The sequence below is a fragment of the Archocentrus centrarchus genome, chromosome 19 (assembly GCF_007364275.1).
Source record: "Archocentrus centrarchus isolate MPI-CPG fArcCen1 chromosome 19, fArcCen1, whole genome shotgun sequence".
NCBI classification, from domain to species: Eukaryota; Metazoa; Chordata; class Actinopteri; order Cichliformes; family Cichlidae; genus Archocentrus; species Archocentrus centrarchus.
The window spans coordinates 5,270,411-5,296,639 of NC_044364.1; the positions used below are offsets into that span (position 1 = coordinate 5,270,411).

Here is a 26,229-nt window from a genome sequence, read left to right on the forward strand (position 1 = left end):
TTGTGTTTTACATCGCATCCATCATGTGAGCGAATTGTTTGAAGATTGTGTGAATTTGTTGCACATATTGTGCCATCTGAGTTCTCCAACACTTTAATAAATTATGGGTGCACACTGACATCTGCTTCTCATAACGTAAATACATTCACTTATCTTTTATTTATTTATTTTTTAAATTTTTTTGCAGAAAAACGACAGATTTTTGCAGTAGAGTTTGATAGATTTTCCTCCTTACACCTGACTGACATTAAATCAAAATGACAAAGCAAAACAAAAAGCTAAAAGAGCCTAAAGCAGTCCTCAATTTTGTCATCCGCTTTTAAAGTTACAAGGCTGCAAGTGCTTTAAGAGGCCAGCAGGCAGAAACGTTTTATTGGGGTAAAACGTATTTTTATATATATAATTTTAAACAGCATGTGAAGCAGCTCTGCGATGAAAAGCACATTACAGGTGAGAAAAAAGTGGAAAAGGGAGGCTTTCGCAGTCTCAGGGGAGGATCCGCTCCAGTCTCCTGACGCAGGCGGTGACAGCAACATGGAGCCTGGGAGGAGCTACTGCGCATGCCCGCGACTGCACGGACAGAGAAAGAGACAGGAGAGAGCCACAACAGGAAAAAAGTGGCAAAGACAAAGGTCTGAGCAGCCTTTAGGGGAAAGAGGACAGAGGAGACCGAGGTTTAAGACCGGTTTACGGCAGCCCAGCTGTGACACCAGCGGCAGGTAACGGGCGGTGAAGTGGTCGGCGACAGAAAATGAAGTTATAAATCATAAAGGTGGCGTTGTGGTTGTGTTTGCTGGAGACACAGAGTCACGTAGAGCAGCAGTAAAGACTAACGCCAGATACTCGCTGCTGCTAGCACGGATTAAATCCATCTGTACATCTATGACTTTAGAGTAATGTATTTGCTATCCTTCCGTAATGGAGTGTAAGCGTCACAATAATGTGTAGCTGTTGTCATATGTTGCTAGCTTAGTGAACAGCTTGCTTCCTCTGTCCAGTTCAAGCTGCTCGAAATGTTTACCTTCCCTTCATTTGGGGTCTACTGACCGAGAAGATCCTGAAGCTCTGAATAATGTAACAGCATATTTAGCGTCGCTTTAACGTGTTGTTTAAGCTGTTTGGCAGCTGCTCCTTAACTGAGCAGGTCCGAGGTGTGATTTTGGACTTCTGATACGAATTTATGTCCATTTCGTTATGTGTAATAGCTACATTTTAAAGAAAAAAAAATGGACTTTTTTTTTTTTTTTTTTTTTTTTTTGCATTTGAGCTGCTTATTGGGTATATTTTTCTCCACAGTGTCAAACTCTTCTGCTCCAGTGGAAGTGTAGCCTTGTGGTCAGCAGTCTGGGGATGGAAAGATCTGCTAACCTATAGGCTTTGGATGGAAAGAGTTGTCAACACATAGAGAGGATGGAAGAAGTGGAAAATACAAAGAGAGTAATGGCAGTGTGACACCGCCATGCTGTTGCAGGAGTAGTCTGTCATTTTGGAGCATTCAGTGTATCTTTGCCGGTTATACTTCATCCTTTGTAAGAGACCTTTCTTCACATCTGTCTTTTAGAGGGAGAAAGCGGGTTTTGCTGTGTTAAGGAGCCATAGGTTTCATTTACCTTGCAACCTCCCTCTAGACACAAGCTCCCTCTCTTCCAAGTGGCTGAGAGGTTGCCACGCCAATGGTTGTCATGATGCTGATGTAGCGTCCTGACACTAGTAGTTGTGGAGCTGAAGGAGGTACCGGCGGTGGTGGCGACGACAGTGGTGCTGGTGAACATCCAGGGATGGGAAGTGCTCCGTATCCAGCCGGTGAGTGGAAGGGGAAGGGGCGAGGCAGCCTGCAGGAGCTGGGCTGCATGCCCTGGAAGGTCAGCAAACAGAAAGGTGGTGGAGGAGGAGGAGGGGAGGCAGTGGTGGGAGCAGAGGAGAGAAGGTGCAGGGATCCCAGGGAAACTCAGCAGCAGCAGCAGGATCTCTCATCGTCCTCTTCCTCACTCACCCCGCCAGCTCCTCCCCAAGCTTCTTTGGCACCTCCGGTCATTTATCATGAGAAGCAGCGGCGGGAGCTGTGTGCACTTCACGCGCTTAATAACGTCTTCCAGGATGGGACAGCCTTCAGTCGGGACACCCTGCAGGAGATCTATCAGAGGTGAGACAGCAGGTAGACACACACACACACACACACACACACACACACACACACACACACACACACACACACACCCAGTACTGAGGCATTCATAAAATGTTTTGTAAATGTAGTTGTAAGTGCTGTGTGGATGATCCCTCCTGTCAACTTGTTGCAGGCTCTCTCCCAGCACTATGGTGACACCACACAAGAAGAGCGTGCTGGGAAACGGGAACTATGATGTAAATGTCATCATGGCAGCCCTGCAGACCCGAGGGTTTGAGGCAGTTTGGTGGGATAAAAGAAGGTATGTGGGGCTAGCAAGATAACAGGTCTTAGTATGGAAGCATTATATTTAATCTAGAAAAATTATTGATTTAATAGATTTATTTTCATTTCCTTATGCTGTAGCTGCAGTTTGTCTTGTGACTTCTGATTGTTTACCAGAAAAGTCAATGGGAGACTAGGGAAGCCCAAACCAAAGAAAAGCAATCACTCTATTGTTGCTTATCTGTAGTTGTTTACACTTGTTCCTCTCTTATCTCACTTGAGTACACATATAATATAAATGATAAAAAAAAAAAAAGAGGCACCCTGTGTTTTCATCTGCACCCGAGCCACCTCATCAGCTGGGTCTTGAGTGATTTCTGTGATTAGTCAGCGCTTCCTGTACTTGATAAAGTCAGAGACAGTTTTATCAGCATTCCTGCTTCCTTCACTATCAGCCTTATATGACTGTTGACAGCAGCACCAAACACAGACTTGCTTTATCGATAAAACCTATTCCTGTTTTTCTGTTTTGGAGCTTCTGCAGCTGCACACTGTTGCTGTTTGATATAACACAGTGGAGAGCTCCCTTTTTTGCATGTAACTAAGGCATTTATATGTTTGCTATTGTCAGCATTGAGCTGTTGGTGTGTTAACCAAAGACTGAGGTGAGAAAACAACACAATATGTGGAGTAGCACTTGAGCACTTACGTTTTCTTGATTCCTCGACAAGAGGAAACATGACTTCTTTTTCTTTTTTTTAATTCTTGGTCATGTTTATGATGTAGCTGTGACCTGAGGCTGTTTTTATAACTCTCCTCACTGGGGATTTTAAGTGCGGTAAACACTTCAAAGCCACAGATATTTTTAATTATTTGGATCACAGTGAAAAAAGTTTGCTTAACAGTTCCTTCCCCACAGCTGGACTATTTATAAATACAATTTAATTTTGGCAGGGAGCAAAATAAAAAAATAAAAGTCCACTTTTGAGAGGGCAAGTGATTGATGAGACAACAAACTGTGATGCTCCAGGATGTTCAGGGCCCCTGTTCCACAGAGCAGGTTTAACAAACTCTGAGTTTAAACTCTTGAGTTTTTGGTATCAGAGCGGCTGATCGGAGTTAGATCAGTCAGCTCTGATTATGCTTAGACTAAATTAAACGTGTAATTAAAAAAAAAAAAAGAAACAGCTAACATCAATGGAGCTCTGCTATCAGGATTGGGTAAAGAAAAAGCAGAGCCTCCTTTTTAATCCAGTGGTGACAGAAATATGAACATCTCTCACAGAGAACCATGACCAGACATGCTCACAGCTGACTTCTTGTCCACAGAGGCACAGTGTTAGAACGACGGCGACTACAGACTTTATTCTGAACTGGCAATAAATCGGCGATGTCCAGTGATCTGCATATTTGTCCTTACAGTGACAACAGATCGATTAGAAAGAAGAAATACCGAGCTAACATATTAATGGGATTATAATGTGGTAAACTTAAATTAATGCACTCCAATATGTGCTCAGATTTTGTTGAAGAAACCTACCAGGGTGCGGGTTAGGTTCTTAGTCTATTACTCAGAGTACTCAGGCTCAGAGTTTAAGTTAGCTCTCCTGCTTAGCAGAACAGGGTCCCAGTGTACTTATATCAGTGCACAGGCAACTGTGTTTTGAAATGTGCTCCCATACTGGAGCATAGGTGTGGCAGGCATTTAAGCACTGAAACTTCAAAGCCATTATTTCAGTCTTCTTTTGCCACTTAATGACAGGTTGAATTTTGATGGACGCAAAGTTTGCACGTTTCGCCACACAAACTTCCCTTTTCACGCATTAAAAAAAAATGTTCGTCACAGTCAACAATCCAAACTGACAAAAGCGCTTTGAAGTGCAGTATGCACGTATATTATATAACCTGTTTGTTTAATTTGAAAATGAACGTGCCTCTCTAGTTTGTTTAAGCTGCTGGCTGCAAGAATGCTTCTGATACTCCCGGCGGTCTCTTGCAATGTCCTGTGCGTAGCTGAATAGCTTTGGTCATGATTGTTACTGTGGACAGTTTATCACAGGGGTTTTTCCTGACTTCCTGACTCAGAATGGACCTTTGTGGAGCGGCTGCACTTGGAAGCACATTTAATCTGAACATAGAAAACGCAGTGAATCTGGGTTACGTTATTTGACAGAAATCTGCACATTTTTGTATTATTTCTGACTTTTTGTTTAAAAAACAAGTTATATTTTAGGTATTAGAACTTAAACCGCAATCCTTAAATTAATCGTCACATTTTAAAGAAAGTGAAAGTTTTCCAGAAGTAAAAGCAGCCTGTCTTTCTCCAGGGATGTAGGCAATATTGAACTGTCCAACGTGGAGGGCTTCATTCTGAACGTACCGTCCAATCTGCGCTGGGGGCCTCTCCGGTTGCCACTTAAGCGGCAACACTGGATAGGTGTCAGAGAGGTGGGAGGAGTCTACTACAACTTGGACTCCAAGCTGCGTAGCCCTCAGCCCATCGGCAATCCGGATGAGCTCAGGTGAGCGCGATTGTGGGGCTGGGGCAGGGGGTGTACATGTGTGCTCACCACAACAGCAGCACTTACAATTGTTTCCCACTTTCATTGTCATAAGGCTTAGAATAACAATAGATGTGCCTGTGGAGAGGATCAACCAAGAAATGTGATTATACTATGTACCACAGCCTAGTAGTCATTCCTGTTATATTTCTTTGAAGCGTGCTGCCTGAGGTGGAAAGTCTCTGTGAACGAGTCCATGCGGTCACAAAAAATTTGCTGGCATGTGGTCGATTTCCAGCTATCAGTTACAGTATTAACACCTGCTGCTACTTTCAAAGTAAACTTTTACTTAGAATGACCAAACTTTACAAAATGGTCTCAATGTTTTATTAAAAATGCCCTGAAATGAGTCACTGAGATTATGAACTCATCAGAAAAGTGTCTGCAAAGGTCAGGGCAGAGGTCTGCGTCCTGTAGTCGTCTATAGCAGTGGTCCCCAACCTTTTTTTGAGGCATGGACCGGTTTTGTGTTAGACAATATTTCCACGGACCTGCCTTTAAGGCAGTGGTTCTCAAATCCAGGTCTTGTGGCCCAGTGTCCTGCAGGTTTTAGATGTGTCCCTGATCCAACACACCTGAATCAAATGGCTGAATTACAATCTCAGTATGCAGTCAAGTTCTCCAGAGTCCTGCTAATGACTTCTATATTTGACTCAGGTTTGTGGAAGCAGAGGCACATCTAAAACCTGCAGGACACTGGGCCACGAGGCCTGGATTTGAGAACCACTGCTTTAAGGTGTGGTGGATAAATACGTCAAAATAAATGATATGACCGTAATCAAAAATGTGATATTTTCTAAGTATAATAATAAACGGGAGTCCACTGTGTATTCGTATGGAACTCTATCAGCAGCGTCCTCGTAACATCGCGCCACATAGTGAGTAACATCCTCTCTGCCCACGATGCTCCCTGGTCGCCATGGCAATGTATAAACATGCCTTCAAAATAAGATAAACAAATACAGTAGAAATCGTCTCAGTTGGATTCAGATGGCCCATCGAATGTCATCCAACTTGTCAGAAATCCGTCTCAAGTGTAAGTCAGATAAAATCCAATTCTTCCAAATATCCGACAGTTTGGGGTCTAATAGTGAATTTCACTGCAATTTCTTCTGCTTCATCTCTGGATTTGCTTCCTCAAATTTTGTAATTCATATTTTTGCTCATAAGTGCGAGTTTGTAGCTTACACTTGCCTCCCACTCTTGCCATGATTGTCTCCAGTGAAGTGAACTGATATAGACACGAAAGCGATCTCCAGGCATCGTTAGTATGTGTAGTTGTGCATGAACGTGGAAGTTGGCGGACGGGAGCTGAGGAGGGCTTTAGCGCTAAACTCATCTGGCTTATGGATCACAACTAATTGGAAATGTATTACAGTGGGACCACATTTTTTTTATGCAAGTTAGGTGAAAATCCAACTGATTTAGGCGATGATTTTATTGGAATTAAATCCAATTTATGTGACTTCAACTTTTACTGTATCAAGCGCATGAAAAATACAACTCAGCATAACGCTGAATCAGTGTGAGCCCTGCGCTTGTTTCTCTGCAACTCATTTTTGCTAGCTTGTGGGTTGGCTGGGTTCGGCCTCACTAAGTATCAGCCTGCACACATCGATACAAGCTTTGATTTCACGTGGAGAGTGGCTACAGCGTCGCAGTGTCGAGCGCCGGAGAGTGTCAGCTTGACTTGATTGGGTCCGCCTCACTGCTATACCCGGTGTTGCTAAATATAAATGGTAAATGGACTAATTCTTATATAGCACTTTTCTACTCTTGTTGAGCACTCAAATATTTAAACGCGCATTATGTAGATCAACCAACCTACTTTGTTAGACGAGCACGGGAACCAGTGAAGCTTGTGGATTTAATTTTAGCGGTGAGGCATCACGTGACCGAGACAAGCGTCTTGAGGCGTCATTGACAGATGTAACGGAGTTCAAAATAAAATATTGTAGAATAGAAGAACAGAATAGAATGCCTTTATTGTCATTGTACAGGATGTACAATAAGATTGGATTCAAATGAGATTGTTCAGACTCAGATAATAAGTAAAACAGAAATAAAATGTTAATTATTCTTTAAGTGGGTGGTTTGGGGACCACTGGTCTATGGGGACCAGAAGTCTTTTTGCACCTGCAGTGCATTTTTTTTAAAAACTAACTTCAGTTCTTGTGTTTGATTTTTACCACAATCCCAGGAAGTTTCTCCGCCAGCAGCTACGAGGGAAGAACTGTGAACTCCTGTTAGTCGTCTCAGAGGAAGTGGAGGCACACCAGACATGGCGGTCTGATGGCTAAGGGTTTAACCAGCCTGTCACAGCTCTAACTGGGCCAGCAGACCAATCGCAGAGTGAACAGAAGAGGAAATAACGTTGTGCATGGCCAAAACCTTTCGATGCACACTTGCAGATATATCCCCTCTATATACACACACACACACATAAACACCTTTTTGGGTTTTGTTTACACAGCCATTGCTGGACAATTATCTAGTGAGATACAATGCAATGAAGGAAGCAAACACTTTACAGGGAGAATCAAAGAATCACAGCTTTCTCACGACGCAGTTAAGACTTCGAAAGTGTTATCCTGTTTCTGCTATTTTTGTTTTGTTTTTTTTATATTGATACATATTTTCAGTGTCAGTTTTGATCTTTTGCTTTTTTTTTTTTCTTTTCTTTTTACTTTTTTCTACTTTCCAAAGTCAGTGGAGTTCAGGCTTTATGAAAAATGCTGTGTTCATGTGCCTGTCCCCTTCTGCCATGCTCCCTGCTTCAGTCACGACGTTCACTGATGTGTCTTCGTGTTTGTGTCCCTCCCTTCATGTCGTGAATCTCTCTGTCCGTATCACTTTCACCAAAGCGTGCCCTTCTTTGCCTCAGTGTGACTCCATCTCTCCGTGTCTTTTTCTCGTCACTGGTTAGAATCAGTGATTTATCACGTTGCCAACTTTGTACTTCAACACTTCCCAAACATTGCCGGCACAGACGGAGCCTTTACTGCAGAGGCTCTGCCGACACAACGGTTTTATATGGCAACAAAGCAATGCAACAACACCCAGGCCAAGTAGTCCCTCTAGTGGATGTTTGCCTAATTTTCAACCAAGGAAGAATAACGTCATCACTCATCCAGTTTTTGTTTGTTTGTTTTGTCAAATTGTTCAGATTGAAATCTCAGATTTCTTATGGCATGCCTCACTTAAGCCACCACCTCATGGCTTTTTTCATCAATCATTAATCAAAAAGGGTGCAGCTTGAATTGAAGAGTCAGAAAACTCTAGTTTATTTTGCCTAGAAAAAAAAAAGTTATATTTATATAAATTAGTTTTACTTTGTATTTTTAACCCCCACTACAGCTGAATGACATCTGCATGTCAGAAAGGTGGTATCGTATTACTAACGTTTATTTACCTTTAGCAGGATTATTTTATATCAGGATATAATAATCAAGTTAGCGTGACGATTTAAATTTAATTTGTTGATACAAATATAACAGCAAAGCATCCCCATAATTCAAAATTAGAAAACCTGACCATGTTTTATAAAAGCTGATGTTTTTTTTGGGTTTGTTTGTTTTTGTTTTTAGGCCAATAGGTGCATGTGCAGCATATAAATACACGTCAAAATGATTTTGAAAAGGGGAAATTGCTTTGTTGTTTATTAACATCTGCTGAGCTGTAATTTTTACTCAGGTGCTACAGAGCACCTGAAACAGAGTATTTTAAGCAAAGGAGCTGCTCTTCTGGAAAACTCTGTAATGTAACCATAATTGCCCCAAACATCCCTTTCTGCATTATGTTCCATAAAAAAATATTATAGTGATATTTTTAAAAACAAAAGTTTTTGGCAGATATCAAACAGCATATATACGCTGATACTGAGATATCTGTAATAGTTGAATATCTTCTGATAATATCAGTCAAGTCAGACATCAGTCGGGCTCTTTACACTAGTTAATGTGCTTAATAGCTCCAGAACAAGCAAGGAAAGGGAAGTCCAATGAAAGATCATGCATTTGAAGAAATTATTTTATTTCCCTCTATCATCGACTTCCACCCAGAGCCACAAACATTTCTTAAACAGCTTGAAAGTTATTCTTCACACAGATGACACGACGGTTACTAACCCCCCCCAAACACACACACACCCCTAACTTTGGCTTTAACATTTGTTCAGATTGACACCACCACAGCAGTCCTCTGTAGCACAGGAGCTCAGCCTATGTAGAGATTCTCCTTCTCTCTATCCTTTTCCCAAACATGCCAAATTACAACCCTGAGAGGATGTCACTGACTGTCCTACCCAGTCTTACACAGTCAGCAGCGCCCTCTGTTGTGTGAGGTTTCAGTGTGAGGACGATTTTGGTGGTAGAGTTAGGAAAAGGGGGGGCTTGAAGATCTGAAGGAGGAGAGCAGAAAGCCTCGACGTTGGTCAGAAAGTATCCAAAAGTCCAGCCATACTTGTGGTTAAGTGTAGTGAGATGAGCCCAGCGAGAGATTCTGCCGTTGTAGCGTTCATACTTATCAGCTTAACTGTTAAACTGTTTATACTATAAAAGTATTGTCTATTGATGACAATATTGGCCTTAACTTGTTTACATTAAAAGTATATATGTTGCTCTGAAAGATTAACAGGGGCTGTGCAGTTTGGCGCCATTACAGGAGATTAATTCCAAAGCACCGATTTTATCATGAGTTCAGATGAGAAACACTACGAAGCTCGTCTGTGATGATGTTTTCACTTTTGCCGCCAAGGACTTCATGTTCTATAAAAACATTTGAAATGCGACGACTTTCATAAAGGGAAAAAAAAAAAAAAGATTACCTTATTTTAATAGTGCATGTCTTATTTTAAAATGACTCCAGCGCACTCTGTAGACCTTTACTGGCTCGTTATATCCAAGTGTACCTGCAATGAACCATCAGAGAAACTGTCATCAGTTTGTGGAGATTTTCAGCCCAATCACATCATGACTAGTGTGGCACATTTGCACTCAGCATTTGCTTATTTTGCCATGACAATCCCATTCAGCCCTTCCTATTAAAGGACCTTGATTGTCACTGTAATATATATTTTTTTTCCTTTTCCATTGAAATAAAATGCTTTTATTGGCACTTTATGTATATCATGAGTGTGGGTGTATTAAATGGGTTTCTGTTTTCTGTTTGCTTCCAAAGGGTCACTGTTGGGTTATTATATATACAATATGCTACCCTTCTAGGCCTCAGTGCATGGAGAGGATCGGCTTGTGGCTCTTCTGAAGTGTTATCCGAACCCAGGTTGCTTTTATTGCAGCCTTCAGCTCATCTGTAATTTTGGGTCAGGCAACCCGGCTGGCCAGTCGAGCACAGTAGTCAAATGTTCAATAAACCACTTGGTAGTAGTTTTGGCACTGTGGTCAGTTGCTAAGTCCTGCTGGAAAATGAAATCTGCTTCTCCATAAAGTTTGCCAGCAGAATGAAGCATTAAGTGCTCTAAAATCTCCTGGTAGACGAACGTGTTGTCTTTGGACTTGATAGAGGACCATCCGCCGCCAACAGCAGCAGAGGAGATGGCACCACGAGTCACCACAGACTCCAGGAACTTCTCACTAGACTTCAAACACCTTGGATTCTGTGCTTCTCAGCTCTTCCTCCAGACTCTAGGACCTTGATTTCCAAATGCAAAAATTTAAATGAAAAGAGAACTTTGGAGCGCTGAGCCCAGTGCTGTCCCTCTTTATCCACTGTCTGTGGTCCAGGAGTGGCTTGAATAGGAATGTGACAACTGCGGCCCCTTTTCCTGAGTGTGGCAGCTCTTGGTGCACTGACTCCAGCCTTAGTCCACTGCTTGTCAAGCTCTCCCAAGACAGCCACCTCAAGGCTGTGGTCATCTCTTGCGCTCGTCCACTTTTTCCTACCACACTTTTCCCTTCCAGTCAGCTTTCCATTAGTATGCTTCGATACAGCACTCAGTGAACAGTCAGCCTTTTCAGCAATGACCTTCTGTGGCTTATCTGTCAATGATCGTCATCTGGACAGCTGTCAAGTCATGGGGAAGAACTACTGTACTGTACTTCAGTGCGCTGAACTAGATGGAGAAATGCATGGTATTCATGGTATTTTTGTGAGCTATAACATGTAATAATTTAAATTAAAACAGAAAAAAGGCTTGAGATATTTCACTTGACATGTAATTAATATAGACTATATGAAAGTTTACATTTTAGAGCTAAATTAGGGGAAAAAAATAAAATTTTCATTATTATTATTAGATGCACTAATATCTATGTAAAGTGTTTAAAACGAGCAGCTTCAATAAATGTAATCACAATATTAGATTATATATTATAATAAAGGAAGGCGTGTTTATAGTATGGTGCTGCTGCTGCTTTAAGTGAAGCAGAGCAGTCTTTGGTGTCCATATATACGCTGCATAATAAAGATGAGGGTGGCGCGCGCAGACTCGCACGGAAACGCGCTTTGGAGAGAGCGGGCGCGCGCGAAGCGGTGTGCAGATGTGTCGCAGATTTTGTAAAGTCACTGGACGCATGGAAAGATCCAGCAAAAAGGAAGTCGCTCCGGATAAATGGGCCTTTAAACTGTCAGGAAAACAAGGCGGCCGAAGGAGAGACGCGGGGAAGAAGACGTAGCCGAGGGAGGGCTGTCATAAGCAGTTAACGTTAGCTTAGTTTGTAGGAGGAGAAGGACGTTACTTTGACAGTTAAAAGCCAGCGGACGGCGGCGGCGTGCGGAGAGATGGAGCTGTCAGCGATCGGAGAGCAAGTGTTTGCCGTGGAATCAGTCGTCAAGAAAAGAGTTAGAAAGGTAAGCGTTAAAAAAAAATGCGGGCAAATTATCAGCCTCTATAGCTTTCAGAATTTTTGGTATCAGAGAACGCTACTTTAGATGCTAATAAAAGCTTTAGAGATTAAAGGAGGAGAGCTGCGTTACTAATCTGGTTATCTAATTGCAGAGCGCACTGACAGAGCAGGTGAGCGGAGGATGTCCCTTTAATTTGACACGGAGACTGTTGTTACTGTACTACAGCTTAACGTGTCAGGTGTTTGGCTTATAGAGGCGATCAAACCAAAAATACCCTGTTTTTTGGGCCCGTTTGCTTGCCAGTTGTGTCTGGGTCTAAGTTACCTATTGTGTTGACAAATGCAGGTGTGAAGCTAGGTTTTATTGACTCGAAGGGCACAGGGAGGGCCCCTGAAACTATTGTCCCGCCACTGTTACATCTGTTGGCAGAATATCAGAAATAGTCTAATATTAAACACACCAGTTAGCAGCATTCAGCTGGTAAAAGCTGCTCAGATTGAACGTGCTTAAGTAGCATCTTAAAATATCACATTTCACAGCATGTAACAGGATGTGATGAATGTCCCAAAGTCAAAGAATACCTTATATTTAGCAACTCTTAGTCATTTGTGATGCTAAATTACCCAGCAAACATAATTAAAATTCTGATGTCATCTCTGTGGTCAAAATTGGTCGCAGTATAACTGCAAAACTGACCCACAAAGGGACCCATAACACAAAGGACTAGTCAATTCATCTCTTCCAAAGTGAAGACCATAGGTCACCTTATTGCAATGAAGGAATTAAATGTGTCTTTTTTATTATAATAATTATTATTTATCAGTTTTCACTTGTGATTAAATGACTAATGATTTCAGATCTAATATACAGAATATAAATCCAGTATGTCAGCTTAATGCTGACATACTGAATTTTCAAGTCATATGCAACCTACAAGCCTTAAGGCCAAATCTACACAGTGAGTACAAAATATTTACATGATAATATTTACATGCATAACATTTATTAGGGACCTGCTGATATATTGGCTGATATTAGCTATTGCTGATATATCGGTATTGACATTTATAGTGGCTGATAAATGAAAATGTAAACGTAAAGAAGAGATAGGAGAAACCCCCTTCATCAATGTTGTGAGTGTTGATGTTGTACTGTTTGTCCAACAGAGGGCGCACAAACGCAACAACCAGCTGATCCAAGCAGAGTCGGGCACTGCATAAATGAGTAATCCACAACTTGTTGTGACAGTAAAACAGGATTATTTTTATCTTAGTAAGTACTCGTTTATGTTTCATGTGTCTGAAAGGAGAAAAAAAATACAGGCCAATATGCTGGATTTTTATATCACCAAATATCAACATCAATCTTAAAAAAATCCTATATTTGTTGGACTCTAATATTTATGATCTTGTTGTAAGGTTTGTAAATGTCAGCTTTTTGAATTTATATATTACAGACATATGATTGCCATTAATTATACAGTATTTTTGTCGTGTGCTGTATGTGCAACTAGTGATTAAATTGAAGTCGGGAAAAGCGGTGACTTCACCGACTGAGAATACCTTTGAGAGCCTGGAAGTTATTATTGGATGATGTCACAGAGGATGACTGATCTGAGTAGATTGCCTAGTATGTGGAAAACATACAGTACATTTTGAATTGCGTTAAATATAGATGTTGTATCTTCTGTTGACATAATGGCAACATCTTCCTACACATTCAACTAGAATATAATGAGGGCAGTCCTGAAAAAGATAAGAAAAAACAGATAATTGTCAAGTAAACTAATTAAAGTGTGATTTGTTCTAGTATAAGAGAAACAAGCATATGGTTTTTTATCAATACTATTGTGTTTTCATGTGATATACTTGTATAAAGTGGTACATTTACAAACTTTACACGCTTTTACACATAAAAGCTTGAAAGAAACAAACTTGTTATCTACTACAATCGGGCCAAGCACGAAGAAAATGCAGCACACTGTACGTTTAAATGAAATCCAAGTTACTGCTAGAAAATTAACATCCTTTCAGAGTTTGACATTTTGACCTGAGCAACCTGATAAGATGAAAACTAACCGGCTGGCTCTGAGATATCACATCCAAGCGGTTAAATCGGTGTAAATGGGGAAAATGTCACACAGAAGTGCACTCCCTCAAGTTGCATCAAAATGAGACATGGTGCATCTGAGAGATGAGGTCATTGTTGATGGGTTGATTTCATTGTGCTTGGCAGTGGTTCCCTACTTGGAGGTGAAGGCACTCACAGTGGGTCACAAGATCCACTGTGAGTGTGGGGGAAAAAGAGAACAAAGGAGCAGAAAAGAGACATTTTAGTTCTTGTTATTAGAGTTATTGCTTTTTTTCAGACATGACTGGCTTTTTTTTAAAACTTGTAATTTTTTTCAAACTAAAACAGTTCATACGGAAAACAAAACACTATATATATGAAACTTTGTCTCCACAGGGACACGTGGAGTATCTGCTGAAGTGGAAAGGATGGCCTCCAAAGTGAGTATGGAGTTTGGAAGAATAAGATGGTTAACATGGAATGAAATTTAAGAATGCACCTCGTACAGCACTGTGCAAAGGTCTTGAGCTACCCCTCATATATATATATATATATATATATATATATATATATATATATATATATATATATATATATATATATATATATATATATATATATATATATATATATTTAATTTTTTGACTTAAAATACAGGTGTCAATCTCAATCACAGGATGGGCCAAAATTGAAGAAACAGATTGAGTCGTGGGCTGAACAGGATTAAAAAAATAATAATTTTATCAGCAATATGAATTTGAATGGCCAGAATACAGCAACTTTTTCGTCAACACAATAAATCAAATATAAATTTATATTTTTCTTCAAAAATGACATCAGGAAAAATGAAAATATTTCAAGCAGTAAACTGCACAGTGTGTCCAGCTTATCAGCAAAAAGCGCAGCTGCAAACACAGCGGTGGAGACCTGCTCTGATTTTTTTTTTTTTTTCACACGAGTAATCACGCAGTCCCGTCTTATTATACCAATCCGCTCTTTTCCCTGCACATCGCAGGCGAGGAAAAGAGACACCGTTTACCTCCGATGTCATTGATCAGGTCCTCTGCCTCCCACCTGTTTGGAAAAACAGGCAGTTTTCCACTTTTCATTTGGTCATTTTTGGGGGCCAGACTAGCTTAAATGTCACTGTAAAAAGTGCTGACCGATGTTTTTGTTATTGATAACACGGAAAATGGGTTAGTACACAGGTCTTGGCCAGTGGGATTTGTAGTATAAGTGGTGGGAGCACAATTTACCCGCGGCCCATTAATAATAGCTGTATGAAAACATCTAGCGGGCCGTATAAAATTATATCGGACCTTGAGTCTGACACATGTGACTTAAAAGGAGCCGATGGGATATTGTCATCACCCCTCCAGGTGGGTGGCTAGCCAAGTTTAAACTTTGAGAACATGATAACTCGAGAACGATGTGGCCTAGGATGTTCAAATTCCCATCATAGATGCATCTACGCAAAATCTTGGATGAGTTTGAATCTTGGCAACCTTGACCTTCAGGTCACTAAAAATCTTGTGAATGCGATAACTAGGATTTTCAAATTGCACTGGCAGCAAGAAAGCTGCCTAAGAGAGTTCAGACTGTGTTGAAGAATAAAGGTGGTCGTACCAAAATATTCACTTATGCTTGCACATGTTTCAATAAATTCCTGTACCCATTTCCTGTTTTCCTAGCAAAATATAAAGAAATGCCAGGTGGCCCAAGACTTCTGCACAGTACTGTATGCACATACAGAAAAGTACCGTCCACATATTTACACACACACTGTGCAAAATGTAAATAAACACAATGCAGTGGCTAGCAATCACTTAAATTGTATTCATTCATCAAAAAAGTACAAAGACAACAGATCAGCTGTTGAGAAATTAGAAATGTTTTCATAAAATGTGCTGCAGCAGCTTTCAGAAAAGTTGGAACAGAAACACTGAATGTCTTCATAACAAATGAGGTTGAGCAGCAGTATGATTGGATAATAGGGCATCCCAGAGAGGATAAATCTGTGCTTTGGCAGTTTGACATTTTAAGAATGTTTGTCCGAGCAAAATTGCAAAGAATTAGGGGATTTCATCAGGTATGGTGCATTATATCATTACAATATTCAGGGAAAACTGTATGTAGGGGAGAACCGATGCTGAATGGCCGTATCAGAGGCATCTCAGGCTCTGCTCTGGATTAAAAATCCAGAAATCTTGAAACTTTGTCACTTTAGACCTGAACTGACTTTAGATGGACTGAGGCAAAGTGGAAAACTGTTATTTTTGGAAATTATGGGCTCTGTGTCCTGCAGGCTAAAGCATAGACGCACCATTTGGTTTGTTATCAGCACAACTAAAAAAAAACCCAGTGTTTGGGATGTTACAGAGGCACAGTTAAGTTGTACTTCTGCGAAGGCACCATTAATGCTGAACCACAGTACAGATTTTGGTGCTACCATCCACAACGTCACTTCTTCAGGGGAGGGCTTTCTTATTTTAGAAGTGAATAGCAAACAAATTTCTGCATTTATTACAACAGAAAGTGTTTCTAGTAAAGAGTTCTGGCCTAAACTGGCCTTTCTACAGTCCAGACTTGCCACCCATTAGGAGACACAAAAATACAACATCAAGCAAGAGTGGGGACATGTTTCTTTTACAACTAGGGCATCTGGTTAGTGTGTTTACAAGAAAAGGTGATGCAACACAGGGGTAAACGTGTTTCTGATCCAACTTTTTTGGAAATATGTTGCAGGCAGCATTCGTAACTTCAAAATGAGCAATTTTTTTTTTCCACATAATAAAAACCTCTCAATCAACATTTAATATGTTGTCCTTGTTTCATATCAAATGAAATGGGGTTTAAAAAGGCATTTTTGTGTCCTGAATTTTTGGGAATGGGGTTGTATATACAGTGACCCTCTACAACATTAAAACCACCTGCCTAATATTGTGTCGGTTCCCTTAGTGCCACCCGTCAGGGCATGGACACAGGATCTCTGGGAGTGTCCTTCTTTGGGCCCTGTGGGTTGCAGGGTGGGTCCTCTGTGCGTCAGGCTCTTTCCAGTGCATCCATCAGATGTTCGATTATATTGAGGTCTCGGGAGTACGGAGGTCGGGTCAACACGTTGGGCTCTTTGTCGTGTTCCTCGAGTTGTTCCTGAGCAGTTTTTGAAGTGTGAACGGGCGCGTTATCCTGCTGGGGTAAGCCGCTGTCATCAGGGAGTGTAGGTTCTATGGGGAGGTATATCTGGTCTGCACCCATGTTTAGGTGGGTGGAAGCAGCTTCCACATGAATGCCAGAATCCAAAGTTTCCCAGGAGAACTTTGTATTGTAAGGAGATGAGCTGTGTTTTTCACTTCACCTGTCAGTGGTTTTAATGTTGTAAATACCTTTTTGCAGTCATAGCAGTTTGAAAATGTTACATCAAAAATTTTTAACTAGAGTTCTAAAGTTTGTTTTTGTGATTATAACGTGATTATAATAAAGACAACATGTAAGCACTTTGTTGGCCATCATTTTAATGGAGAAAGAGAAACTGTTAATCAACAGACTGATTTAATTGGCTGATTATAACTGTAAATTATATGTGGAAAATGAAGGAAGCTTTTATATGCTTTTTGTATCCTCTTACAGGTACAGCACTTGGGAACCTGAGGAACACATTCTGGACCGGCGCTTGGTGCAGGCCTACGAAGAGAAGTAAGGGCTGCCTGTAATCACCGTGCACCATTCTGAAGAATTAATAACGGCATTTAAATTAATTTTGTTTACTGCCTTTTTAGTTTTTTTACCTTTGGATTTTACTCCTTCATTTAACACAAAATGTGCTCATACAAATTGTGTTTTCAAGGTTTCCCCCTGGAGGGAATCCTTGTGATTTTTAACATTTTGCAAGTATTGTTGAGTATGCTGAGTATTGCAATAAAACATATTACAATTTATCGCCTTTTTTCAACTGCAAATTAAGTCCTTGGAGTTAAACTTTGTCACTGTTTTATTCAGTAAGATAAAGTTATCTCACTTCAGTTATTAGTTTGCTGCAAAATGAGATTGTCAAGAATAAGAAATTCACATGAACTGTTACATTTGTGCTCAGCAGCCTTCCTGTTCTATAGGAATATAACCAGAATACAAACCAGCTGAGTCGAGCCCCACTGAGTTGTGTTCATTGACACAGACTCATTCAGGCTGACGGCAACATGTTGGCAACATGTCTGTATTTATAAATTAGACAGCAATTATTTGCAAACCTTTGACAATCTCTCTGAGAGTGATTGCAGTCAGACCAAGTCAGACTGCAACTGTTTGCAGAAAGGTTGCCTCCTGTCAGGTGACTCGTGCAGTCGCCTCAAAAGTGATCGTGAGTGTGCAACGCCTTCAATCATTGGGCAACCATTTAGCCACTGCAAGTTGCAATTGGTCAGAAAAGGTGAAAAAAACATCAATACAATCATACAATCATCCCACTGCTTGTTTGTCCACTTTTACTCATTTCTGTCCCATTAGGGCAACATAACATGCAACCTGCAACCTGTTTGTTCTGATATTTTATGGAAATTGGACGTGTTTTAAATCTCATACTAAAAAAATGGAAATAACACCACTTTATTATTCACACAAATTGAAAAAAGCAAAAGATTTAATTGTTCATATAGCCTCTAGATTGGTACCTGTTTGTGTAATCATAAACATGTTGGTGATGTCTGTAATGAGAGTTAATTATAATTAAGCAATAATTAATTAAAGTTAATTATTGTTTTCCTTAGGTTGTCCCCTCGGGCAGCCCTGCGAGACTTCCAACCCCTCTGCTGTTTTTAGAGCGCTCCTTGGAAGCCCCATTCTGACCACTTACACTTGATTCCAAAATGTCAAAACTGCAGCTTTTCAACTTGAATTCATTAGGAAGTGGAGAAAGTTGGTGGGTGGTGAGCGACGGTTGTGTTGTAGTTGATGTGGGATGTGTCTTATGTGTGATGCCACACACCAGAGTTGGAGTGGTTTGTGTCTAATGTTGTACAACAAAGCTTAACTCCGTGCAGACTTTCTGACCCTAAGTCATCGTGCACAACCTCATGAATGTGCCACCTTCTGGCTTGGACTACTTTTTCATTGCAGTATGTTGGTCAGAGTGTGATCAGCAGTGATGAAAGTCCGGTCGGTTTGGCAGAGAAGTTGATGTTTTCTCTCTGTGCAGTTTTGAGGGAAATTGCAGGCGGTCAGAATGGGACTTCTAACAGTTACAGTATTGTGTTAACATATAAAACATTTTTCTGCCAGCCTATCAAAAGTCTGCTTGTTTTCTCTAGGGAACACAGAGAACGAGCTCTGGGTCACAGAAGGAAAGGATCCAAAGCCAAAAGACTCGTTCTGCAGGTAAAGCTTGGAATTTGAAAAATAATCAGATTTAAGCTCCTTAAGCTCTGACGGTGACGTTACACCACGTTTTTCTGTTTGATCTTAATTCAGAATACTGTCTACACCATGGATCTCCGCAGCGCTCACAAGACTCCAGAAAAACCACCACCACGCCTGCGTCTGTCCCTGACGCGCTCTCTCCTCCCTGAGGATGAACATCAGCCGTACAGACAGGGCTCACAAACACAACTGTCACACCACAGAAGCAAACAGAGGAGGAAGGAGTTCAGATGCCTCAGCTCAAACCCTCCAAGTCCTAGACAAGAGAACTGGGAAGAGCAGGGAGAGGAGGAGGAGGAGGAGGAGAACAGCATGGAAGATGACGAGGACAGGGAGGAGGAGGAGGAGGAGGAGCAAGAGGAGGCTCAGAAGGACACAGCAAAGAAGAGCAATGGCCTTTTAAATGGTATGTGTGTCAGTTGGTCAGCTAGTGGACTCTAATCAGTATCACAACCTAGATTTATTTGACTCTCTTCATCACTTGGCATGCAACCAAAAATATTAAACATTTCTCATTTTGAGCTGATTAAAGAGCAAAGCATGCAATGGGTAAAATATAGACTTGCTAAAGATTATTTTACTTCTAAATTAAGGTTCATCTTTGACTGGGGGGGGGGTTCCTTTGAGAAAATGGTAGGAGACCAGAGTCCAGTTAATAAACAAGCAACAGTATTTAACAGATAAAATAAATTAACAGTAAAAGGCCCATGAGTTATCTATCTTTGTAATTACCTTTTAAAATTAACTTATTAACTACATTAACTTGATACGAGGATTAACACCAGGCCTGAATGACAGTATAGTAGTTCTACTAGATTCAGTGAGGCACGGGGGAAAACATGCAAACTCTGCACAGGATTGGAACCCACGACCTCCTCACTGTGAGGCCAGTGCTATACGGCACCACTGTGCCATCTATGTCAATGTCAACAGGGCCAACTAGTCTTTTTTTTTTTTGTTTTTTGTTTTCAAACTGCAGTTAAATAAATATTGTACATTCTGTTGCTGTCTAATTATTAGTCTTACAGTTTTTTGGGCATCCACTCAGCATGTCTCCTGGCCCCCTGTAACTGTACCATTTTCACCTTCTGCCTTTTTCTCTGTGTGTTCCTGCATCAGGACATGAGAGGACAGATGACTGGAGCTCTATTCTTGGACCAGACGAGGGCACGACATCAGAGAATATTTGGAGACCCATCCTTTGTCCAGGAGAAGTGACAGTCACAGACATCACCCTTAACTCCCTCACAGTGACTTTCCGAGAGTCGAGAGTGGCCAAAGGCTTCTTCAGAGACTGGGGCCTGGAGGTCTGAATGCTGGAAATGGGGTTAGCAGGTTAGCAATGAAGGCATGGCGAGAGGGAGATGGAGGCACCGACACAGTGTGTTATGTGTTTGAGGACCACGGTCAGTGTTTTCATTCCCTCTCTGCACCTTCTCTCGCTGCTTGTCTCATTGCCAGCCACTCCCGGCTTGCTGATTGGTACATTTACATGCACAGAGTCACCTGAATATAAGCTGATCTCCAGGTAAAGTGTTATCTTGGTTGTTCTCAACACTTTTCCTACAATGGGCCTGAACTGCCTTGAAGGGCATCACATGCCACTTTATATTAAGAATAGGATTTAAATATTCAGTAATCACTGAAGGGAAGTTCTTTTGTTGCAGCTCCCACAGAATGAGAGACATTAGTAAATTAAATTGAGCAAAAAAAGAAGTAATAAATATACAAGGCCACAGTAAGGACCTTCTGACCGCAGCTTAAAAATTGCCACCACAGAACTTGTGTAGCATTCTTCGTCTTGGTACCACATGCATTAAATAAGGGGAGCATCCACAGGAAAAAAGCTCCAGCTCTGGCCCTTCGTGTGGACAATGGCAAAGTTCCTGATCTGCTCCACTTTTCTATTTAAGTGAATTTCCAGGTAGTAACTTTTAATGGCAACCAATGAAACAAAAAACATGGAAAGCTACTTCTCCACAGAGCAGAGAGGAATTAAGTTATTCAAACAGTCCCAACAGAAGCATGTGATAGAAGAAATAATGCTGGATATTTGTGACGGCCTTTCTAATATCTGTTCTTTGTCTCCAGAGCGAAAACTGTGCCACATAAGTGTTTCAGCTAAAGGTCCAATCAGAAACACTGAAGGACCAAATGTGAAGCAGGTGCACCTGAGGGCCCCAGGAATCAAAGAGCTGAACATGTGTGGCTGTAAAATGGCCTCTAGTTTACTTGTATTGTTGGTATCGCTTGAAGTATACGTTGTCCAAAGCAAAGCTCTCCTATAGAAAAGATTCAATTTAGTTTTATTTATATAGCTCCAAATCACAAGAAACAGTCGCCTCAAGGCGGTTTATATAATAAGGTAAAGACCCTACAATAATAACAGTGAAAACCCGACAGTCAGGACCACCTGTGAGCAGCACTTGGAGACAGGGGGAAGGAAAAACTCCCTTTTAACAGGAAGAAACCTCCAGCAGATCCAGGCTCAGGGAGGGGCAGTCTGCTGCGACCAGTTGGGGCTGAAAAGAAACACAACTATGGTCGCACAGTACTGGATGCAGGTTTTCTTTGTTACCTTAAGGTGTAATAATCTTAAGCACATTTCTTTCCTGACAAACAACTTGAAAAGTCAGCTGCTCGCCTGCTCGATGGTTATTTTCCCGGGTTACCTGCACCATGCAGGGACAGCGGCCCGATCGCACCAATCCGTCCTTCTCCGCAGCAGCTCGAGCTGTCACTGTTGGGTCATTTAAACTGAGACTGCCTGACAGTACTGGCTACTGCCTACTACTGACTAATCACCCTGAAACCAAAAAAAAAAAAAGCAGCAGTAGCTTTCTAGCTAACATTCGCTAATTAGTTGCTTTGAGAGTGAAATATTTCTTGTCCTTCACCTCCCAAATGACAGAATTATTCACTTATTAAAGTCCATATAACTGCCTTGTATAAATGTTCATCCTGGAGACATTTATACATTAATGTAAAACAAGTGAAGTGGCGCTCTAGCAGGAACTTCCGTGGCTTTAGTGATGGAAATGCTGAGCTCGATGCTTTATGCGGATCCCGAGTTGTGACTGAACACTGTGAATTGAGCGAATCTTTTTTTGGGGTTTGTTTGTTTTGGGGGGTTTTTTTGTGTGGTTGTTGTTACTGTTGTTAATTTTGTCAAATCAGATTCAAGATTATTTTCATGCAGAATCTTCTTTTTGATCCTCGTGAAGTAGAAAGCAGCTGCAGTGATGAAATAAATGTGGTTTCACAGTTTAAAGTAGCACAAAACTAGAAATTTAAACAGCCAATTTCTTTGAATTTGCACTTTACACGGCAGCTCCCCACCAGCGTACTTTGAGTTTGCCATCTGTGTTTCTGTAACAGCTGTATTTTTTTTCACTTTAGAGGCGTTAGCCTTAGCTCCGGGGAGAGGTGGTCCAAATTTGTCCGGCGCCTACCTTTTGACCTGTTCAGCATAGATGTCCCAACCAGGAGCTTATGCTCCCACTGATACAGCTCTCCGGGTCATTGAAGCACACAAGCCCCCACACCATGAATGGGGATGGACCGAGTGGTGGGTAACATTGGTAACCATGTGAAAAAGAAAAGGAAGAGTCCTCTGTGCATGTAAACAAAGCCACACTAAGCCAGCCTGACTGGACTCAGACATTTTGTACATACTCAGTGAGGTGAGCATAGGTGTCGGTCCCATACTAACACACAGTGCTGTACCTGTAACCTGTAAACACGTAGACTGTTACTACTGTACAACACGTGGCTTAGTCTTGTATGCGTTTCAAAATCCTCTGAGAGAAGATTTGATCCGCCTGCATGCCTTTCTCCTCCAGTACAGTTACTATATCAATATAAAGACAGTGTAGTCTTCTCTGTTCAACTAGCTCTTCATCTCAGCACATACAGCCCACCATACAAGTGACAAATTTGTACCAAAATGAGAAACTAAATGAGACTTGATAAGATGTATTATGGAATTGCACTGTATTAACATCATAAAGGTTTGTGTGTCCAGCAGGAGCCTCTTTTGCAGAGACTGATGGGCAGAGTTTCAAAGGCAAATAAATAGCTGATATTTCAGACCAATATTCAGTAGCTTTTTATCATACATAGCATTTCCACCAAAGGCTCTGTCTTTATCCATTAATCTAACTGGAAATGCTTCATTTAGTTAATCACCAAACAGACTTTCCACTAAAAACCAGGCTGATGCAGTCAGTTTTATTTAGTTTAGTTAACTGTGTGGCGTACTAACCCAACTTTCAGAAAGCGTGCTTTTCAGTTAATAAACCACCAGTAGAATAATATTAGTATCCCATCACAGGTAACAGCTGGTAATGGATGGGAGCGATGGGGCTATTTTTTAATGGAAATAGTTTAAAGGGGAAACTAAAATTAAAACTGTGAAAGGCTCTATAACGCACAATCAAAGACAGCTTTCCAAAATGACCTCATTGATGATTGATTGATGATTAATGTGGACAAAGCCCACATCACAAAGGCATACAGACCAGTGCCAACCCCAAATTCTTGTGACCTTCAGCAGTCGCTCAGTGACTGAAATTCAAATGTTCATTCACTGGGTGGTCAGCGCAGTAGGATGCACATTTATTCATAGTGACCGGTGGTTCCCGGGGGGGGGGCATGACAGGTCACCCGGCCTGTGTGACTGGATGAAGTGAATCTTGAACATAGGATTACTTATCTCAAAGTATATGTAATTATATAATATGTGTTCACATTCGTTATCAATAAAGGCTCATTTTTTGATTGTTTACACAGCAATAGAGAAACCAACACCACAACAAGGCTCATCTTAATAGCTTGGGTGACCAGATCCCAACAAACTGAATGTGCGATCTTCTTCTCACTATAATAAAAAAAACCTTCCCTTCATATGTGTTGGGTGAAAGTCAGACTTTAGAGAAGCACGTGTCCTGCAGAACGCGTCAAAATGTGAGGAACTGTCTCAAGATGTTGGACAGAGGGACAAGGATTAAAAACACTGCACAGTCCCACATAAAGAGGGACATCTGGTGACCCTAGTAGTAGCTGTTCATCAATTCCTTATTTCTTCTACATTTTCATTAATATTTCTAATGATCACTGAAAAATTGAGTTACTGCAGTTCATGAATGACTTTAAGCAGTATTTTTAAAACACCGCCCTCCCGTCGGTTCAGTTAAAAAGGTTTTAGAAGAATAATACTGATAGATTATAATCACAGAGTTCCAAATAATTCAGATGGTGATGAGAGAATAAATGACAACTGAACAACAAACAGCTCAAATAAATAAAAATGTTGACAAATGATTACAGTATATCAGTCAGAAGTGGAAAGTTTCAGTGATCAGCGTCACAAACTGGAAAACAACTGAAGCCTGACTCTGGACCCAGTAGATCAGTCTCCACTGGCTTCCACAGAGGGCACAGGAGCCAATGTGATGTGTCATGTTTATGGAATCTCCCACAGAGGTGTCCCATTGGTCCACATGTTGTTTATACCACACTGAGGATGATGGGTCAGCGTCTCGTGACCCTAAAACTCTGTGTGACAATGAAGCTGCAGGGAATGGAAGTGCCTGATGTTGCCTTTTTTTTTTTTTTTTAAGTTTTGTCTGTGCAGCTTTTAGGGCTAATAGTTCTTATTTTCATACACACACATAAACCCACCTTTCCAGTCCCAGCTTTTTTTTTTTTGTTGTTGTTTGTTTCTGTATGTATGGATTTCACCGTCCTTCACTGATGTAATTAAGACTTGAAATACGAGGAGACGAGGAGAGAAAGATTGAGAGGAAACGTGTATTTTTTAGTGGTTATTTTTCTACATTGACCTGAATGTATATTTATTCTTTAAGGGTGTATTTGTCACTCCGATGACCAACGAGGATAGTTTTTTATACAGTTTGTGATAACCACTGAGCTTATGCCATACTTAAATGTTGCTGACATGACATAACAAGCGCCCCGGATTTGACGTTGCCTGATGTGGTTGCTCGTGCTGCTTTCGTCCACCACTGAGCAAAGAACCTTGCACTTTATTGTGATGTAACCCTGCACATTACATGCTCCAGTCTACGAAGTGTCATTGTGTATAGACTATTTCTATGGTATTACTAAAATAAATGTTGCTCATGTTTAATATCACTTGAAGCCAATCTCTTGATTATTTACAGTAACATCTTCTCTCATACTGTATTTTGAAGTAAGTGGGGAAGCATGTTCCAAGGGGAGGGGCCTAAAGAAAATATTAATGCACTATTAATAGTACTGTATCTTTGACTGTATGGATAAGATGGATGTAGCCGTCTGTTAGTTTGTGGGGTGTCATTATGAAAGCTCGAGTTTAGCATTTTGTCCATCCATCTCCATCTTGGTTGTTTTTAAAGCTAGGCGTGACCATATTTGGATGAAAGGGTAGAGCTGGAGATTTATCAGTGCAGTTTAGCTAACATTGTTAGCAAGATGCAGCTGTAATTTACAATATATTCCATAGGATGCCACTTTAGGCTAGTAAAAAAAACAGGCTGCAAACAAAATGCTCTCACTGGAGAACCTGAACAGCTGACACTTTAGTGTCTTAGTACAACACAAGGATAAACAAGCCATTAAAAACCATCGTGCTCCTAAAATGCTGAACTTCAGACCTTAATAACTGGTAAGTTTTACAGGTAAAAGTTACCTTAACCCCCCTGCTTTAAACACATTTCCTTCTGCTGTAAACTTGGACAGATTATCTGCCTTTTGAAGGCAACATCAAATATTTATTCAAGGAACTGCAGTTTAGCGTTTGGATTTTTAAGGACACGTTTAAGAGTTTAAAAACATCTGATAAAATCTGATCTGATGTATGAGCTAATTTTGCTAACAGAGAAGATGCTGATACAAACTGATCACACAGGATGGATGGATGGACATTGTATTGTTGAAAAAAATCTATTTTAGTGCCCTCTGGTGGAAAAGTGATGTACTGGAGGCCCCCTG

The 26,229-nt window shown here is 40.9% G+C and overlaps 2 protein-coding genes across 3 annotated transcripts; both read left to right on the top strand.

Annotated features, from left to right (window-relative positions):
* The first annotated feature begins 573 nt into the window (after nt 1-573).
* Nucleotides 574-10,073, top strand: josd1 (Josephin domain containing 1). Its single transcript, XM_030755840.1, has 5 exons — nt 574-719; nt 1,297-2,143; nt 2,301-2,429; nt 4,720-4,914; nt 7,154-10,073. Exons 2-5 carry the CDS (start codon nt 1,779-1,781, stop codon nt 7,251-7,253), a joined length of 789 nt encoding a protein of 262 aa, XP_030611700.1. The 5' UTR covers nt 574-719; nt 1,297-1,778; the 3' UTR covers nt 7,254-10,073.
* A 1,342-nt stretch (nt 10,074-11,415) lies between these two features.
* cbx7b (chromobox homolog 7b) lies at nt 11,416-25,371 on the top strand. 2 transcript variants are annotated; one of them, XM_030755790.1, is made up of 7 exons: nt 11,416-11,760; nt 14,224-14,267; nt 17,455-17,520; nt 19,128-19,194; nt 19,288-19,642; nt 20,356-20,571; nt 22,636-25,371. In XM_030755790.1, the coding sequence occupies exons 1-6, from the start codon at nt 11,692-11,694 to the stop codon at nt 20,547-20,549; spliced, it is 795 nt and encodes a 264-aa protein (XP_030611650.1). In that variant the 5' UTR covers nt 11,416-11,691; the 3' UTR covers nt 20,550-20,571; nt 22,636-25,371. The 2 variants fall into 2 exon arrangements, with proteins under 2 accessions (XP_030611650.1, XP_030611649.1); XM_030755789.1 differs by having other exon boundaries at nt 20,356-25,371.
* Nucleotides 25,372-26,229: the final 858 nt, after the last annotated feature.

Bases quoted from the DNA above. Each gene is read 5' to 3' on its own strand.
- josd1 (XM_030755840.1), top strand. From the start codon at position 1,779: ATGGGAAGTGCTCCGTATCCAGCCGGTGAGTGGAAGGGGAAGGGGCGA. The intron at 2,430-4,719 runs GTATGTGGGGCT...GTCTTTCTCCAG, and splicing joins GTTTGGTGGGATAAAAGAAG to GGATGTAGGCAATATTGAAC. The intron at 4,915-7,153 runs GTGAGCGCGATT...CCACAATCCCAG, and splicing joins GGCAATCCGGATGAGCTCAG to GAAGTTTCTCCGCCAGCAGC.
- cbx7b (XM_030755789.1), top strand. From the start codon at position 11,692: ATGGAGCTGTCAGCGATCGGAGAGCAAGTGTTTGCCGTGGAATCAGTC. The intron at 11,761-14,223 runs GTAAGCGTTAAA...TTGTCTCCACAG, and splicing joins TCAAGAAAAGAGTTAGAAAG to GGACACGTGGAGTATCTGCT. The intron at 14,268-17,454 runs GTGAGTATGGAG...ATCCTCTTACAG, and splicing joins TGGAAAGGATGGCCTCCAAA to GTACAGCACTTGGGAACCTG.